Genomic DNA, 18,061 nt, shown 5'->3' on the forward strand with positions numbered 1-18,061 from the left:
TGATCACCCCCTCACCCCAATGGCGGGGGTGGGGGTGGGGGAAGCTGGCCAACCTCCTGCAGCCCTGCCCCCTGGCCAGCCTGGCCCCAGATGGGCCCCCACCACCCCAATCAGGGGCAGAGCTGGCTGGCCAACTGCCTGTGGCCCCTCTCCCCCAGCCGGCCCCACCCCCAATGGGCCCCCACCACCCCATTTGGGGGTGGGGCCAGTCAGCCCACTGCCCACAGCTCTTACCCCTGGTCTGTCCTACCCCTGATGGGCCCCAACCACCCTGGTTGGCCCGTGCCTCCTACCCCGAGCCAGCTCTGCCCCTGATCAGTCCCCCCCACACCAATTGAGGATGGGGCTGGCCAGCCAACCTCCCACTGCCCCTCCCCCGGCCACTGACCCCTGATCAGTGCCCCTCCCATTCAGGGGCGGGGCCGGCCAGCCCACCACCCATAGCCTCTCCCCATGGCCTGCCCTGCCCCCAGTCAGCCCCCCAACCCCAATCAGGGGCAGGGCCCGCTGGCCAATCACCTGTAGCTCCTTCTCCCAGCTGGCCCGGCCCTGATTGGACTCTGATGGGGACAGGCTTGCTGGCCAACCTCCCGCTATCGCTATCTCTTCCTCTGGACAGGCCCAACCCCAATCCGCCCCAATTGGGGCCGGGCTGGCCAGACCCCACCTGTGCACGAATTCTTGCACTGGGTCTCTAGTATAAAATAATGAAAAGCATAGTGTAAGAGGTACTAGATTGAGCCAGGAACTTAATCTTTAAAGAAAAGAGTTTGATGTAGGTATGGACAGGTAACTATGACAAGGAGAAGTAGCGAGTGTTCTAGATAGATGACACAAGATTCAAAGCTGGGCCATCAGCGGGTGCGAGCAGCGGCTGCCAGCCCCAATCACCCCTCAGGGCTTCTCCACCTCCCCCTGCTCCTGAGGGGTGATCGGGCAGGGGTGGCAGGAGCAGGGCTGCCAGCAGAGAGGGGACCGGGTGCCATGGCCGGAGGGCCTGGGTGGGGGGCACAGAGGATGGGCCGAGACCTGCCCCTGTTCCCACTGCAGCCTCGTGGCCCACAGTTCCTTTCAAGGTGCATCAATCTGTGCACTAGGCCCCTAGTATATATATATATAAACAAGGTAATTTTTGCATGGTTTTGGCATAATTTTCCAGGAATACAACTACTCTGTAATTTGAAGGAAATTGTACTTTAGTTTGTTTGGAAGTTTATCAGTTGACAACTACCTTGGGGAAAAGTGCAATGCCTACAGCAGTGGTTCTCTAAGTCAGACCAGCAGCATCACCAAAGTTATAGAAATTGAGTTGCCAATCATATACCTGAATTGGTTGTGCTGGCTTATGCATCTATTTTTTTTTTTTTTTTGCCTTTTAAGGCTGCCGTGTCAGGGCAGGCACATTTTGAAATAGTATTTTATTATAAGTTGCTTTTTAATCTGTTCTTTATATTCTAGTTAGGTCATTACATCAATTTTTAATTACTGGTGAAGGAGGTTATAGCATTGATAAATTTGAATTCAAGATTTTGAAGAGGGCACAACTAAATATCTGTTATAAAAGGGAGCACTGGGAAGAAAATTTAAGGGAGGAGCTTAGCCCATTCAAATGAAATGCTGATACTTACCTAGATCCATAAATTCTGATAGTTTTAGGCATTTATTAATTCATTTATTTGATACAAATTTATTTATTATATATATGCACTGGAAGCAAAGCAAGAAAGCAGGGCCTTTAGTAACAAATCCCTGTGAACTCTATAGCCTTAAGGTTACTCACGTCAGAATAACACAATTCTAAAACCCCTCGCCTGGAGAGCTCTGCGTCCCATCACATCTCAAAACGACATGCTTGGTAACGATACTTGAGCTGCAGCTAAGGCTGGTACTCAATTTCTTCCTCAGGTCCCTCAAAACATACTCCTAACTGTCCCAGGAAAAAGCCCAGTCTCACTGCTGGCTTGGCCTTCCATGGCTTTAGAGCTGACCAGTTAAAGTTAAAGGGAACTTCATCAAATTTTTTAAATTTTTTGCAAAGGACATTATCAAGAAAGTAAAAAGACAACCCACCAGAATAGGAGAAAATATTTGCAAATTATATGTTTGATAAGGGTACAGTATACAGAATACAGTATATAAAGAATACTTACAACTCAACAATAAAAAGACAATCCAACTTAAAAATGGGCAAAAAATTTCAATAAACATTTTTACAAAATAGATATTCAAATGGCCAATAAGCACAAGAAAAATGCTCAGCATCATTACTCATAAAGGAAATGCAAATCAAAATCACAGTGAGATACCACTACTTCATACCCACTAAAATGGTCAGGGCGCATGCCTGGGTTGTGGGCTCAATCCCGTGGGGAGAATGAAGGAGGCAGCCAATCAATGATTCTCTCTCATTGATGCTTCTATCTTCCTCTCCCTCTCCTTTCCTTTCTGAAATCAATAAATTCATATATTTTTTTAAAGTAATGAAGTACTCATACGTGCTGCAATGAGGATGAGCCCAGTAAACATTATGTTAATAAAGAAGCTAGATACAGCCCTGGTTGGTTTGGCTCAGTGGATAGAGCATTGGCCTGCAGACTGAAGGGTCCTGGATTTGATTCTGGTCAGGGGCACATGCCCAGGTTGCGGGCTCAATCCCGGTGTGGGGCGTGCAGGAAGCAGCTGATCGATGATTCTCTCATCATTGATGTTTGTCGCTCTCTCCCTCTCCCTTGCTCTCTGAACTCAACAAAAAAAAATATTTTTAAAAAAAGAAGCTAGATATGAAAGGCCACATAGTCTACATATATACATGATATGTCCAGACCAAGCAAATCCAGAGACTCAAAGTACCCTAGGGGCTTAAAGACGGGGGGAATGGAGATGTGACTGTTAACTGATATAGGGCTTCCTTTTGAGGTGATGAAATTAAAATTAGATGGTGGTAAGGTTGCACAACCTTATTAATCTAATAAAAACCACCGACTTGATTGCTTCTCAGTCTTTTGGCTAAAATCAAGTGTAAAAACCACTGACTTGTACACTTTAAAGGAGGAATATTATAGTCTGTGAACTTTATCTGAACAAAAATCAAAATGATGGAAAATGACATAAAACACCACAAAGTTGTGCAAAGCTACTTTCCAAACAGTTCAAGCAGAGTTTCTCATTAAAAGCTGATTTAATGTGACTGAGTATCAACAATGGGCAGCAGGGATGGAACTGAAACCTTACCTGTAGGAACAAATAAGGTATGTCCCTGCTTTACCACACATTTGTAGCATTTATCCACCTTATCTCCAAAGAACACCTCACTCTGGGTCACAGATGAACTCCAAGACTCATAGAGTGCCAAATTTTCATCTGTTGGCTTTATCAAATAAAAAATCTTCTCACCCTAAAAGGAAATATCACACAGTTATTAAAAAGAAAAAAGCCATTCTTAGGATGGCCTACCTTGATGCAATTTCCCAATACAATGACCTAAATTAAATAAGATAATTATTAGATTTTTTAGGCTCAAAAAGACATACTTCACATACCTGATCAAAAGCTATTGCCCTTAACAAGCATCTTCACAAGAGCTAAAGCTCCCCCTTCCAAATATGACAAGGAGTCAATAAAGTAGCGTTGAAGAAATAGTTATGAGAAGAAGGTAAAAAAAAAATCACAAACATCCTACTGATCTCATTTTCAAGGTATAGAAGTAAATACACGTTAATAGACCCCAGGTTACAAAGAGTCATTTCTAAAATTTTGCCCTTTCTCCTAAGATCTATAATATAATGATTATTTTTAAAGACCTGCAAATCAACTTCCTTTAATGAACTATAACCCTTGGCTTTCTCATGGAGAAGAGAAATAGGAGCTCAAGGACACAATATCATATACTATAGTATAGAGCATTGCTGATGCACAGGCATTTAATATAGACAAAGATTTGGTTCTAGATCAGCACTGCCCAACAGAATGTCCTATGATGATGGAAATGTTTTATATCTGTGCTGTCCAATACAATAGCCATAAGCCACATGTGGCTACTGTGATAAGTCAGGAAAGCCATAAAATACTAATTCGTAAAATACTAATTTAAAATTCAGTTCCTCATTTGCACTAAAATTCAGTTCCTCAAGTGAGGAGCTGAATTTTCAATTATATTTAATTTTAATTATTTAAAATTTAGCCACATGTGGCTAGTAGCTACTGTGAATAGTATAGTGCCAGATAAAACAAGGTGAATATAAGCTGCCAGGAAGAATTAGTATTTCATGGACCTTCCTGACTTATCCAACTAGCTGTCTTAGCCTAATTTTAAGGTCAGAAGCAATTATTATTACTGTAATTTTGCTCCTCAGGGATTGATACAGGGATTAAGTGATAATTGATGAGGAAGAGACAAAAGGCTACTAGAAACCAACTTATAAGATAATGGCCCAAAAAAGGGAATCTAAATATAAATTAAGCACTCATAGCTCCTTTATTACTTGGGATTAAAAAAATTCCTAACATTTAAAGGTAAAATGACAGATCCTACTTAAAAAGTACAAATACTTCCCTCTTTAAAATGTCATTTTCAGCAAATAAATGCACCCCTTGGAAAAATAGGACTATATATTTTTATCAATAAGAGAACAAAGAAATACCCCAATCTTACCCAGAGGACATGGTACCAAACTGAAGTTCCACCAAAGTCGATGTGGAAATCTGTGTAGCTGTCTTGAACTCCCATTAAGCAGTATTTCTGAACAAATGGCTTGGGAAAGACTGAATCATCTGGCCAATAATTTTCCACCCAGGAAAGTTTTCTGGCTATGTCAGGGACCTCCACCAATTCAGACATCCTTTAAAAAACAAACACACATACACACACACACCCACATCACGCAAATTAAAACTTCTTAAAATGTCATCGCCCATCTCAACCCAAACCAAGAGATTAACTGGAAATCAAGGTTAACAACAATACTTCAAGTTTAAACCCATTGTATTTCTAAATATTCTCTGAGGATGCAAAAGCAAAATTTACAATGCTGCTATCACTGGAGCGCTTAAGAAGTCGCAATTAATCTTCTTACTAAATAAATTTAGCATTTAACTACATTTAGCTAACACTCAGAAGGCTAACCCAAAATGTCCAGAACTACTCACTTTGTATCTGAAAATTCAAGGCTGATCACATTTAACACTTTTGGTCTGTTAGGGTTCATGAAGTATTTAACATAATTGTGAAGTGTCATTTTGCTGTCTGCCTGCCTTGCCACATCAATGACATCTATCACTTTGTCACCACCTGCAGAGAAAAATTATAGTCTTATTATTAGGCTTAAAAGTTACATTAATAGATGCCCTAAACAAAAATATATAGCTTAGACAAAGAGTCTTCCTATATCCTTAATTTTTAAGTCCAACTGGAACTTTTGAAAAGGAGGATGGTTTTTGAAGGAAAGAAAGTAATTAAGACAGAGATACATAATTACTAGTAATACTGAGTGTAAAAACTTGTATGTTTGCATATGCCAATGATTTCTTGTGTGCAGCTCATAATACAAAAATACATTAGACTGGTCTGTAGAAACTACCAGATGCTCTGAGTTTCATTTCTTCACGTATAAAATGAGGGGACTGCCTTTTCCCTTTCACCTCTATAACACCTAACATTCTAAGTCTACCATTTTGAAAAACTGATCAGTCATTGGGGGACAAGTTAACTAGGACAAACAATTTCTGCTTGCCTGGTAGTCTTCTCTTCTAATACTCTGCTTCAAGAAAATATTAGTAGTTACGAAGAAAAATCAGTCATATTAGTGTCTGTGGAATGAGTTCTCAATTGGGATAAATTTTACAAATTTCCTGTAAAATCATGAGGTGTTGCTTGCACACCACTGCATCACCACCCTAGGAAACACAATCAGTATTACTATGTCCTGCAGGACATTGTAAATATAGCAATGCTTAACCAATCTGAACTATAAAACAAATAAATGCCATTTTTTTATTTTAATGTAATTTTATATATGTTAAATACCTAGTAGACTTTATTTTATACTTAAAAGGCAAGACAATTCTATTAAATGAAGGGCTTTAACTATCAAATAGTTTGAACATTTTTTCCCTATACTGTTAAATGAAGGGCTTTACAGTACTAAAAAGTTAACTATCAAATAGTTTGAACATTTTTTCCCTATACTTACATTACACTATATTTATTTCATAGTGCTAAGTAGGCAAACAGATTTAGGTTAAACCTCAGCTTCATCCCCTAATTTATCAAATATTCAAAATAACCTGAAGTGAAGTCATGCCATTTAATTGAATCTCCTCTCTGAAACAGTTATCACTGAGAACTGTCAAACTGAAGTCTCAATAAAAGGACAAGTTCTCAGATACATAACGTACTACAGTGGATGTGCAGTTTTGAGTCAAGTTAAATTTGAGATCTAATCCTCAAATAACACCTATCTATTGCTGATGAGGAATGAGATCTATATGTAGTCAGCTTTATCTATAAATACCATGAGAATAAATAAAATAACTAAAAATGTCAACAGATGAATGATTTTCCCCTTGTTTCTTATGCCTTTCTGGGCTTCAAAGTAACAAATTAGGTCCAGACATCATTAAATGGCAACATCACCAAGTCATAAATATAAAAACAGGCTTGAAAATATCTCTTCTTGCACCTGAATGCTACAAAAGCCTAAATCCAATCCAGTTCCCCACTGTCTTTTTCCCAGTATCTGTAGCTACTCCTCAGTAATAGTTTTTCCTAGAAAGTACCAGAAAATTTGATGACAACAAAAAAAGCAGCAGGGTGGATCTCAGGAAATAAGAATAGGCAAAATGTTTCATTCTGTTTTTTTCACAATGGTAAACCTGCTGAGAAAAAAATAGTTTTCAACATAGGTGATATTGAATTGCATCTTTCCTGATCCAGGAAACTGAACTAAATTAACCTCTTTTCATTCAATTTTTAATATTGTTAGGACAATATCATTTTTACTTTTACCATGTATTCACAAGTACTTAAAGGAATCAAGTTCGTACCTACATGACGTTCCACATCCATAACAGAAAACGTAGCTGCAGGGAGCCTGAGTCCTAGGTCATCTAACTTGGGGACCATAATAGGGACCTCAAATCCATGTTTCTCCAGATATCTCTGTGTCAGCTGGCTGCCGTGCATCTTCACAATGATCTCATCGGCACTAAGGAAAACGGAAGAGTAAAATGTCATCTTTGTTAAGTTCAGTTTAAAAATAACTCTGGTAATGAGTTAGTTCATATACTACATTATTATCTTATCTATATCAGTGATTCTCAACCTGTTATACCTAATTCCTCTTTTTAGAACAAATGTTGTTTAAAGTAAAATTTATAATTACTTCAATATATAGAACTGAAAATACATCCTATATAATAAAAGCCTAATATGCTAAGTGTCCAGTTGACTGGTCAGCTGTTCAACCAATCAAAGCGTAATATGTTAATGATATATATAAAAAAATAAATATGTTCATGCCCTGACTGGTTTGGCTCAGTGGATAGAGTGTCGGCCTGCGGACTGAAGGGTCCCAGGTTCGATTCCAGTCAAGGGCATGTACCTCGGTTGTGGGCGCATCCCCAGTAGGGGGTGTGCAGGAGGCAGCTGATTGATGTTTCTCTCTCATCAATGTTTCTAGCACTCTATCCCTCTCCCTTCTTCTCTATAAAAAATCAATAAAATATATTTTTAAAAAAATAAAAAAAAATAAATATGTTCATGATATGCTAAGGCCGCTCAACTACTCACTATGACCTGCACTGACCACCAGGGGGCAGACGCTCCAACTGGTAGGTTAGCTTGCTGCTGGGGTCCAGCCAATCGGGACTGAGCAAGACAGGCCAGACACACCCTGGAGCCCTCCCACGGTCCCTTTCCAGCTGGCCAACCTCCCATGTCTCTCCCTGGCCCCAGTCGTGCACCAGTGGGGTCCCTCAGCCTGGCCTGTGCCCTCTCATAATCCCGACCCCTCAGGGGATGTCAGAGAACTGGTTTCGGCTGAATCCCACAGGCCAGGCCAAGGGACCCCACTGGTGCACGAATTCGTGCACCAGGGTTCTAGTATTATATAAAATGCCTTAAGTATAACAAGAGAAAAAAATAGTTCATAATAAAAAATGTATTTCAGTATGTAAATGTTTACATAAGCCACAGTAGAAGAGATAATAGAATAATAGGATGCGGATTCCAAAATGGTGGTGGAGTAAGTGAAAGCTACACTGACTCTCTCCCAGGACCAAACTGGAAATACGACTAAAATACAGGAAAACCACTCTGAAAAATCAACTGAAGACTAGCTGGAGAGAACCCTGATAACCAAAGATGGAAAGTGGAAACCTCATAGAGACTGGTAGGAAGTGCAGAGGCACAAAAGGGCTGCCCGGGCTCCCACAGAGAGCAACTGAAGTTCTGAAGGGATATCTGAGAGCTGTGAGGGGGTTCCCACTGCGAACTCTGGGGTCTTTTTTTTTAAATTAATTCATTTCAGAGAGGAAGGGAGAGGGAGCAAGAGATAGAAACATCAATGATAAGAGAGAACCATTGATTGGCTGCCTACTGCACACCCCCTACTACAGGTGGAGCCCTCAACCCGACATGTGCCCTTGACCACAACAGAACCCAGGACCCCTTCAGTCTGCAGGCCAACACTCTATCCACTGAGCCAAACTGGCTAGGGCAGAATTCTGGGATTTTAAACTCCAAGCTGGGCTCCCCAGCCCAGAGAACCAGAACTGAGAAAGGTGCCCACAGAACATCTGTCTGTGAAAAGCAGCAGGGTTGCTGTCTGCCAGCAAGAGAATGCTGGAAATGCAGGCACCCTCTTAAAGGGCCAATGCACAAAATTTTCTGTGTAGCCACTCACTTTGGGCTCCAACAGAGGGAAGGTGGAGTGGACTGGAGCAGTGTGAGCAGAAGCCAGGATTGAGGGCTCTAGGGTTGGAGATCAGAGGGGAGCCACCCCGGTTTCCTGTCCTGAGTCATTTCCTTGCGCTGCTGAGGACATATTTCTCTAGCTGTGGACCTTTGCTATCCAGGAGGTTTTTGCCTGGGGGGAAGGCAGTTACCCTACCCTGTTGGAGACCTCTTGCCCCACCCTGTGGTCAACAGTCTAAGGCTAATAAGTTTGAGTGTCAATGGGACTGCAAGCAGGAAGAGTCCCTGGAGGCTTTGAGTCTTTGCCTGATCTAATCCCAGGCCCGGGGCTAGGAAAAGCATATCCTGGTAAACATTTTGGTTCTCTCCAAAGACACCCAGCCCCAGCAGAGGAAGCCACAAGTTATGGATTGCTGATAGCTCCAAACAGAGTACTCAGGGCCAATCACAAACAGTGTCTAGCACTGTCCTGCACTAGAGACTGGGAGTAGTAGCAGATCTACCTAATACAGAGAAACAAACCTAGACAAGTAGCCAAAATGGGGAGACAAAAAACAAGCCCCAAATGAAACTCCAAGCTGGGCTCCCAGAACTGAGAAAGGTGTGTCTGGCTGTGGGCCTTGAATTATCACAAGATAATTCTCCAGGAGAAGAATTAAATGAAATGGAGATAAGAAATTCATCAGACATAAAGTTCAGAATAATGATGACAAAGATGTTCAACAGCATGAGAAAAGATAGTAACTATGAAGAATGACATAGCACTAATAAAGAACACAGTGGAAGGAATACACAGCAGATTAGGGGAAGCCGAGGATTGGACCAGTGAATTAGAAGATAGGTTAGAAAAAAATTACTCAATCAGAGAATCAAAAAGAAAGAAAAAGCAATTTAAAAAACAGGAGGACAACTTAAGGGAGCTATGGTACAACATGAAACTTAACAATCTATACTAATAAAAGGGTAATATGCTAATTAGACCAGACATCTTCCAGACGTCCTTCCGGACAAAGCCACGGTGGCAGGGGCCAAGGCAGAGGCGGTTAGTGGTGATCAGGCCAGCAGGTGGTAGCAGTTACAGGGTGATCAGGCCAGCAGGGGGGAGCAGTTAGGGGGCGATCAGGCCAGCAGGGGAGGGCAGTTAGGGGGTGATCAGGCCGGCAGGGGAGCAGTTGGGGCATCAGGCCGGTTGGCAGAGGTGGTTAGGGGTGATTAGGCAGGCAGGCAGGTGAGCAGTTAGGAGCCAGCAGTCCCAGATTGCAAGATGGATGTCCGACTGCCAGTTTAGGCCCTAAACCGCAGGGATCGGGCCTAAACCAGTAGTCGGACATCCCCCAAGGGGTTCTGGATTGGAGAGGGTGCAGGCCGGGCTGAGGGGCCCCCCCCCCCCAACATGAATTTCATGCACCGGGACTCTAGTATTTGCATAATAGGTGTGCCAGAAGAGGCAGAAAGTGAGCAAGGGACAGAGAATGTGTTTGAAGAAATAACGGCAGGAAAGTTCCCTAACCTGGTGAAGAAAAAAGTCACACAAGTTCAGGAGGCATAGAGAGTCCCAAGCAAAAAGAACCCAAACAGGCCCACACCCAGACATATCATAATTAAAATGCCAAAATTAAAGACAAAGAGAAAAACTTAAAAGCAGCAAGAGAAAAGAAATTTGTTACCTACAAAGTATCTCCCATAAGGCTGTCAACTCATTTCTCATCAGAAACTCTACAGGCCTGAAGGGAATGACATGAAGTACTCAGGGTAATGAAAATCAAGAAACCAAGATTACTATATCCAGCAAGGCTATCATTCAAAATAGATGGTGAAATAAAGAGCTTCACAGAAAAAAAAGGCTAAAGGAGTTTATCAGAACCAAACCAGCACTGCAAGAAATGCTAATAGGACTGCTATAATGAGAAGAAATAGAGAGAAACATAGGCATAAAGAACTAAAATGGCAATAAATTAATACCTATCAATAACCTTAAATGTTATTATTAAGTGCTCCAATTAAAAGATATAGGATAGCTGAATGGATACAAAAACATGAACCAATTATATGCTGTCTACCAAGACCCACCTCAGAACAAAAGACTCACACAGGATGAGAGTAAAGGGATGGAAAAAATTTTCCATGCAAATGGAAATGAAAAAAAAAAAAAGCTGGGGTACCAATACTCATATCTGACAAAACAGACTTCAAAATGAAGATCATCACAAGAGACAATAAAAGTCACTACATAATACTAAAGGGATCAATCCAACAAGAGGATATAACCCTGCAAACATATATGCACCCAATATAGGAGCACCTAAATATACAAAAAAATTTTCTAGAGGACTTTAAGGGAGAGATCAACAATGATACAGTCATAGTAGAAGACTTTTAACACCCCACTGACTTCACTGGATAGATCTTCCAGACAAAAAATTAACAAGGAAACAAGAGACTCTAAATGACACAATGGATCAGACTGGTTTAATTGACATCTATGAAACAGTTCACCCCAAAGCTACAGCATATACATTCTTCTCAAGTGCGCATGGGTAATTCTCAAAGACAGGCCACATGTTAGGACACAAAACAAGTATCTACAAGTTCAAGAAGACTGAAATCATATTAAGCATCTTCTCAGATCACAGTGGAATAAAATTAGAAATCAACTACAGTAAAAACATTCAAACACATGGAGGCTAAATAGCATGTTATTAAACAATGAATGGGTTACCAACAAGATTAAGAAAGAAATAAAAAAAACTTCCTGGAAACAACTGAAAATGAACACACAACAACCGCAAATCTATGGGACATAGCTAAAGCAGTCCTGAGAGGGAAGTTCATAGCACTACAGGCCTACCTAAAAAAAAAAACCAAGAAAAATTAATAAACTATTTAGCCCTACAACTTAAAGAATTAGAAACAGAAAAACAAGAAAAGTCCAGAGTAAGTAGAAGGAAGGAAATAATAGAGCAGAAATAAACAACAGAGGCTAAAAAAACAATACAAAAATATCAATGAAACCAAGAGCTGGTTCTTTGAAAAGATAAACAAGATTAATGAACCATTAGCCAGGCTCATCAAGAAACAAAGAGGATCCAAATAAATAAAATCAGAAACAAAAGTGGAGAAGTAACCATTGACACCACAGAAATACAAAGGATTGTAAGGAGTTACTATGAACAACTATTTGCCAACAAGCTGGACAAAGTGGATGAAATGGACGAATTCCTAAAAAAATACAATCTCCCAAAACTGAATCAGGAAGAATAAGAAAACCAGAATAGGCCAATGGCAACTGATGAAACAGAAGCAGTAATCAAAAAACTCGCAGCAAACAAAAGCCTTGGTCCAGATGGCTTCACAGGGGAGTTTTACCGAACATATAAAGAAGAACTAACATCTATACTCCTCAAACTATTCCAAAAAATCCAAGAGAAAGGAACACTTCCAAGCTCTTTTTATGAGGCTAGCATTATCCTAATTCCAAAACCAGATAAAGATATTACAAAGAAAGAGAACAATAGGCCAATATTCCTGATGAATATAAGTGCTAAAATCCTCAAGAAAATATTAGCAAATCAGATCCAGCAATATATTGAAAAGATCATACACCATGACCAAGTGGATTTATTCCAGGGATGCAAGGCTGGTACAATATTCGCAAACCAATATCACATAAACTGTGATTATAAGTAGTAAATTATGTGTAAGACAAAAAACACATAATTATCAATAGATGCAGAGAAAGTATTGGACAAAATCCAATATCCATTTTTGATTAAAAGTCTCAGCGAAGGGGAATAAAGGGATCATATCTCAACATAATAAAGGCCATATATGATAAACTTAACAGCCAACATCATACTCAATGGGCAAAAACTAAAACCATTTCCCCTAAGAACAGGTACAAGACAGGGATGTCTGCTTTCACCAGTCTTATTCAACACTAGAGGCCCAGTGCATGAAATTCGTGCACGGGGGGTGGGTCTCTCAGCCTGACCTGCACCCTCTCCAATCTGGGAGCCCTCTCCAATCCTGGAGCCCTGATGGCTTAGGCCCACTCCCCGTGGTTCTCTGCTCTCTGCAGGTCCTGGCCGCTCTGCGCCCACTGCCCAGAGGCTCTCCACGACCCAGAGGCCCCCCACAGCCAGGGCGAGATGCACCCGCTGCCCAGAGGCCCTCTGCGGCCCGGGCGGAACGCTTGCCTCATCGCTGCGGCAACAAAGCAAGCATTCCACCAGGCCACTCACACTGCCCGCTCTCAGCAGCCGCCCCCCCAGGACTGGGGGACTCCGGCAAGGCTGAGGGGACTGGGTGCCGCCATCTTGTGGCTATGGGCACCGCCATTTTGTGATGGAGTGATGGTTAATTTGCGTATTACCCTTTTATTAGATAGGATAGTACTGCAAGTCCTAGCAACAGCGATGAGACAAGCAGCAGCAATAAAAGGCATCCATATTAAAAAGGAGGAAGTAAAACTCTCATTATTCACAGATGACATGATATTGTACATAGAAAACCCCAAAGACTCCACCAAAAAACTACTAGATTTAATAAAGGAATTTGGCAATGTAGCAGGATACAAAATTAACACCCAGAAATCGATGGCATTTTTATACACCAATAATTAATTCTCAGAAAGAGAAACTAAACAAACAATCTCATTTGCCACTATAACAAAAAAAATTAAGACACTTAGGAATAAACTTAACCAAGGAGGTAAAAGACTTGTACTTGGAAAACTACAAGATGTTTAAAAAATAGAAGATATAAACAAGTGGAAGAATATACCATGTTCATGGATTGGTAGAATTAACCTCATTAAAATGTCCATACTACCCAAGGCAATCTACAAATTCAATGCAATTCCTATTAAAATACCAATAGCATATTTCACAGATCTAGAACAAATACTCCAAAAATTTATATGGAACCAAAAAGACCCTGAATAGCCACAGCAATCTTGAAAAAAGGAACAAAGTTGGAGGAATCACAATACCAGATATCAAGTTATACTACAAAGCCACTATAACCTAAACAGCCTGGTACTGGCACAAGGACAGACATATAGATCAATGGAACAGAACAGAGACCCCAGAAATCAACCTAAGCCATTATGCTCAATTAATATTTGACAAAGGAGGCAAGAGCATACAATGGAGTCAAGACAATCTCTTCAATAAATGGTGCTGGGAAAATTGGACAGATACATGCAAAAAAAAAAAATGAAACTAGGCCACCAACTCACACCATATACAAGAATAAACTCAAAATGGATAAAAGACTTAAATGTAAGTCGTGAAACCATAAAAATCCTGGAAGAAACCATAGGCAGCAAAATCTCAATTATCTCTTATAGCAATATGTTTGCAATACATCTCCTAGGTCAAAGGAAACAAAGAAGAAAATAAACAAATGGGACTACATCAAAATATAAAGCTTCTGTTCAGCAAAAGAAAACATCAACAAAATGAAAAGGGCGCCCCCTATGGGAGAACATATTTGGAAGTGATACATCTGATAAAGGCGTAATATCCAAAATATATAAGGAACTCACTCATACAACTTAACAAAAGGAAGACAAACAATCCAATTTTTTTAAAAAGGGCAAAGGACCTAAATAGACACTTCTCCAAAGCGGACATATAGTAGATGACCAAGAGACATATGGAAAAATGCTCAAAATCACTGATCAGCAGAGAGATGCAAATTAAATGACAATGAGGTAGCACCTCACACCTGTCAGAATGGCTGCCATCAACAAATCAACAAATGACAAGTGCTGGCAAGGATGTGGAAGAAAGGAAACCCTAGTGCACTGCTGGTGGGAATGAAGACTGATACAGCCATTATGGAAAACAGTCTGTAGTTTCCTCAAAAAATTAAATATGGAACTGCCATTTTACCCAGTGATCCCACTTCTAGGAATATATCCTAAGAGACCCAAAACACCAATCAGAAAGAATGTATGCACCCCTATGTTCATAGCAGTGCAATTTACAATAGCTAAGATCTGGAAACAGCCTAAGTTCCCATCAGTAGATGAGTGGATAAAAAAGTTGTGGTACATTTATACCATGGAATAATATGCAGCAGTGAAAAAGAAGGTTCTCTTACCCTTTGAGACAGCCTCGAGGGACCTGAAGAGTATTATGCTCAGTGAAATAATCCAGTCAGAGAAAGACAAGTATCATATGCTCTCACTCATAGGTGGAATCTAATGAACAAAATAAACTGATCCAGAGACCTAGAAGCATGGAACAGACTGTGGAATCTCAGAGGGAAGGCAGAGGTGGGTGGGTGGGAAGAGATCAACCAAAGAACTTGCATGCATATATGCATAACCAATGGACACAGACAATAGGGTGGTGAAGGCCTGGGGTGGGGGTTGGGGGCAGGCTAGAAGCAGTTAAGGGGGGCCAAAGGGGACATATGTAATACTTTCAATAATAAAGATGTAAATTTTAAAAAAAGAACAATAGGATGCTTACAATTAGTTGTAATGAGTGGTTGAATTTAAGAGAATTAGCAAGATCAGAAGCTACTCAATACTTTCAAGAGAAAAAACTGGAGACAAACTAAACATACATCATAGGGGGATGGCTAAGTAATTACAGTGTACATATACACTTTTGCATACTACATAGCAGTTACGGAATGATATAAATTTTTGTATACATATGTAAGAACATCTACAAAATAGAGTAAAAAAATCAAGTTACACAACATATGCATAACGTTAACTCTTTATTTTTTAATACTTACATGCATATGACATCTACACATATCCTATATCAGGGGTCCTCAAACTACGGCCTGCGGGCCACATGCGGCCCGCTGAAAACATTTGTTTTTTTACTTCAAAATAAGGTATGTGCAGTGTGCATAGGAATTTGTTCATAGTTTTTTTTTAAACTATAGTCTGGCCCTCCAACCGTCTGAGGGACAGTGAACTGGCACCCGGTTTAAAAAGTTTGAGGATCCCTGTCCTATATAATAAAAGCCTAGGTGGCGTCACGCCCTCGTGCGACATCGCCACAAGATGGCCACCCTCACGTCGTCACAAGAGGCTGCCACAAGATGGCCATCACAAGATGGCTGCCACAAGATGGCCAGCAGGGGAGGGCAGTTGTGGGCGATTGGGCCGGCAGGGGAGGGCAGTTGGGTGCGACCAGGCCTGCAGGGGAGGGCAGTTGGGGGTGATCGGGCCAGCAGGGGAGCAGTTAGGCGTCAATCAGGCCGGCAGGAGAGCGGTTAGGGGGCGATCAGGCTGGCAGGCAGAAGCGGTTAGGAGCCAGCAGGGCCTAAACTGGCAGTCGGACATTCCCCAAGGGGTCCCAGATTGGAGAGGGTGCAGGCCGAGCTGAGGGACACCCCCACCCCCGTGCATGAATTTCATGCACCGGGCCTCTAGTACATACATAAATGTTTAAATGTTATTATTTATGTAGTAAAGGGTGTCAAAACACACTAAGTCTTAAAATGAGAGAGGAAAAGATTGTCTGTTCACTTCATTTTATACACTTCTGTGTTTATCACATCAAGTAGGTGTAATTGTCATTCTAAATGAGGTGAAGGTTTATGGAGTTAAACAAATAAAACCAAAGATCTTTATTTAAAGGTAATTACAGTTTGGACTTGCGTGACCACCTCTATAACCTGCTGTCATCGGTGTCTGGTTTGGCAGAGAAGCCACAGGAATAGCCAGGCCAGGATTTTTACACTACTCTGAGGAGCAAACCTATCTGAAAAAAAATGAAAGCTACTACTCCTTCCCTTGAAAAAAAAAAGCACATTCCCACATTGACACTAGCTTGTTTATACAGTTTCAGGGGACTCACAGCCTCTCTGAAGCCCTGCATAGACACAGGCTGAAAACTCTGGCCCTAGGTTCCAAACCTACCAAGGAAAACAAACACATTTCTCCAATGACTCTGAAACTGATAAAGGAGAATATTTGAAAATACAGCCTTTAATATCACTAAAATCATATGGAAACCCCTGTATTTACAAGGTGTTTGTTTTTTCTCTCAGTAGACCTGAGGGAGCCAACAGGAGCTGCTTATATTGTATGTTTCTGTTTAAGGATGAAGGAGGAGGGGGATATGAATCCTAAAGACTGTGAAGAAAGGGGTTGTATAGATATAAGATCTGAAATAATTCCCAAATAAGTTGCATGTGTGTGATTTAAATTTAAAATGCACTTTCTCTCTTTAACAAACCTAGATATGATCTAGTGTAAAAGCTTATTTTGTAGTATCAACTTAGATGTCAGGCAGTGAGCAGGGAATGATCTAAATTAGCATGTTTAAATGCTGTATAATGCTTTTGACTCTCTTTGAGCCACAGGTGACTCAAATACTTTCCACTATCTTTAAAAGGTCAAAAAGCCCCTTTCTGCTGCCACCAGAGAGGCTGAGCAATGAGTACTTCTGGTAGACGTAGGGCAGAGGCAGGTAGGAAAACAACATAAGAAAAAATAGGAGTAGGCGAGGTGAAAAAGAAGCACTAGCTGCTGTGGTAAGGAACAAGTACTTGGAACAATTGCCTTAAATGATTGTATTTCAGACTTTTTGGACTGGGATCCACAGTTAAGAAATATATTTTTACATAGTGACTCAGTACACATGCATATAACAGAAGTTCCATGAAACTATACTCATTTAATCCTATTACTTGCAATGCACTAATATTTCCAATTTCGCTTTTTTAAACTGACTTTAGAAAGGAAGGGGGAGAGAGAGAGGGAGAGAGAAACACTGCTGTGAGAGAGAAACATCACATTAATCTGTTGCTTCCTGAATGTGCCCTGACCGGGAATCAAACTTGCCACCTTTTGGTGTATGGTATGATGCTGCAACCAACTGAACCACCCGGCCAGGGCTCCATTTCATTTTTTGATTGAAATAATGATGGGTCATAACCTGACATTTGAAAGCATTGCTTCAGATATGTCAATTTATCAGGTAACGTTCTTAAATTTTCTTTGGTCAGAACAGGTTTCCATACCTTGGGAAGACTCGAGAACGTAGTTCCTTCACAAAAGTCCTAGTTCCAGCTTGCACTGGTTTGGAACCATCATCAATTTCGGTGTAGTCATGCCTGTGCCAGTTCCTTCTCTTTTTCACTGGATTTTTAGATTAAAAAAAAGAAACATTT

At 40.9% G+C, this 18,061-nt stretch overlaps 1 protein-coding gene across 3 annotated transcripts in view; it reads right to left on the reverse strand.

Annotated features, from left to right (window-relative positions):
- The window catches only part of KDM7A (lysine (K)-specific demethylase 7A), a 74,175-nt gene that overhangs the window by 31,962 nt on the left and 24,152 nt on the right, over positions 1-18,061 (reverse strand). For 2 of the 3 annotated variants that reach the window (XM_014546723.1, XM_014546724.1), the window contains exons 3-7: positions 17,912-18,029; positions 7,042-7,202; positions 5,146-5,287; positions 4,652-4,838; positions 3,232-3,394 (exon numbers count right to left, since the gene is read on the reverse strand). In XM_014546723.1, the coding sequence (XP_014402209.1) occupies positions 3,232-3,394; positions 4,652-4,838; positions 5,146-5,287; positions 7,042-7,202; positions 17,912-18,029 (771 nt within the window). Of the gene's footprint in view, positions 1-3,231; positions 3,395-4,651; positions 4,839-5,145; positions 5,288-7,041; positions 7,203-17,911; positions 18,030-18,061 lie in introns of those variants that run through there. The other variant, XM_014546725.1, reaches the window with a different exon arrangement.

The sequence above is a fragment of the Myotis brandtii genome, unplaced genomic scaffold (genome assembly GCF_000412655.1).
Source record: "Myotis brandtii unplaced genomic scaffold, ASM41265v1 scaffold455, whole genome shotgun sequence".
In the NCBI taxonomy this organism is placed as follows: Eukaryota; Metazoa; Chordata; class Mammalia; order Chiroptera; family Vespertilionidae; genus Myotis; species Myotis brandtii.